Source organism: Acanthisitta chloris, unplaced genomic scaffold, assembly GCF_000695815.1.
Source record: "Acanthisitta chloris isolate BGI_N310 unplaced genomic scaffold, ASM69581v1 scaffold2553, whole genome shotgun sequence".
NCBI lineage: Eukaryota > Metazoa > Chordata > Aves > Passeriformes > Acanthisittidae > Acanthisitta > Acanthisitta chloris.
This window is the reverse complement of record NW_008664154.1, coordinates 27,561-29,093: the sequence shown is the minus strand read 5'-3', so window position 1 is coordinate 29,093 and position 1,533 is coordinate 27,561. Positions and strand designations below refer to the sequence as shown.

Here is a 1,533-nt window from a genome sequence, read left to right as displayed (position 1 = left end):
GTGTTCACAGCCAGGTTGGCTAAAGCCTTGAGCAGCCTGTTCTGGTGGGAGTTGTCCCTGCCCAGGGCAGGGGGTTGGGGCTGGATGATCTCTAAGCTCCATTCCAACCCCTTAACATACTATGAAACTATGATAACAGTGTGTGATGGTTGTTCCTGCTGTGCTGATACTAAATACTCAGCCTACACACAACACTGAGAGTTGGTGATGGTTTCTGAGCCCAGATGACAAGAATGTGCTGTCTCATCTCTGGAAAATCCTGACTTTAATAAGTAAACCTACTTTTTCCCCACCCTTGACACACAGCAGCACATGTGAATACATTTGGTCTGAGCAGAGCAGTGGGAATTGTTGGCTCTGTGGCTTTGTTCCAGACAAGTGATGTTGGCTTTGGTTTTGTTGTGCTTGAAGGTGCCTCATCACCAGACATGGAGTCCAACTACGGGGGAGGCTTGCTTGATATGGTAAAAGGAGGAGCAGGGAGACTTTTCAGCAATCTGAAGGATAACCTGAAGGATACCCTGAAAGATACATCTTCCAAGGTCATGCAGTCTGTTGCCAGGTACAGTACAGCTGAAGCAGATAAAATCACTAGATGCAAAGAGCCAGTCCAAGCTGCTGTCTGGACTCAGTACAGCACAATTCTCAGTAAGCATCAGGTGGGAAGGAGGTGAAAATCACAAGTAATTTCTTTGGTTCTGCCTCATCACTGGTATTTGGCCTCGAGGAAGCAGGAGAACCAGAGTAAAACAGTGTAAGCTTCATAGTAAGTGAGCATCAGCATCCTGGAATCTGGAAAAGGCCCCGCCAGGGAAAGTGGACCACTTGGTCTCCAATTCCTGGAGGACTCCCTGTGTGGTTTACTCAACCACCATCTGAGTATTTTGCCACTTAAAATTGGCTGGTGTTGATGCCCTCCCTGTGCTGTGCAAGGAGACTCCACTTGCTGATGTTTCCATCACTGAGTCCATGTTTTGACTCAAAGAGTGACTTTGCTTTGGTGACTCTGCTGGCATTGTCCCCTGTGCTTGGCACTCTGCCTGCCTCCAAAAGATATGGGCCTCCAAGAAATTAAAGGAATTTAATGCATGCAAGACGTCGGAGGCTTTGAGGGAACTGCAAAGTGGCAAACTGCTAGAGATTTCTCCCCAAAACTGGCACTGAAAATTAATGACAAAAGGGAAGAGGGACCTTTTATGCAAGTTCTGCCTGCAGTTAATTGTGTGTGCAGAGAGGAAGGTTGGGTCACTCTCTGCAGGAAGCTATTTGCTCCCTCTTATTAAGAGTTATTTTTAAGACCATTTTGCCTTGTATGATTAGATCTTTGTGGGAAAACTCTTCTCTTGATTCCTCTATTGTGTTGCCTTCTGTAAATGTGTGTGTGATGTCTGTCTCCTGCTTTGTCTTCTTGTAGTTACACCAAGGGGGAGTTGGATATTTCATACATTACCTCAAGAATCATAGGTAAGTACTGGATAAATACAACCTGTAGTATCTCAAGGTTCCAAAGTCCCAAACACACTCAGCTTGGCT

At 45.9% G+C, this 1,533-nt stretch overlaps 1 protein-coding gene across 2 annotated transcripts in view; it reads left to right on the top strand.

The window, feature by feature from the left end:
- The first annotated feature begins 419 nt into the window (after window positions 1-419).
- Window positions 420-1,533, top strand: part of DNAJC6 (DnaJ (Hsp40) homolog, subfamily C, member 6) — a 25,489-nt gene continuing 24,375 nt past the window's right edge. Inside the window, exons 1-2 of one of the 2 annotated variants that reach the window (XM_009071210.1) lie at window positions 420-562; window positions 1,415-1,463. In XM_009071210.1, coding sequence (XP_009069458.1) covers window positions 429-562; window positions 1,415-1,463 — 183 coding nt within the window. In that variant the 5' untranslated portion in view covers window positions 420-428. Of the gene's footprint in view, window positions 563-1,414; window positions 1,468-1,533 lie in introns of both variants that reach the window. The other variant, XM_009071209.1, reaches the window with a different exon arrangement.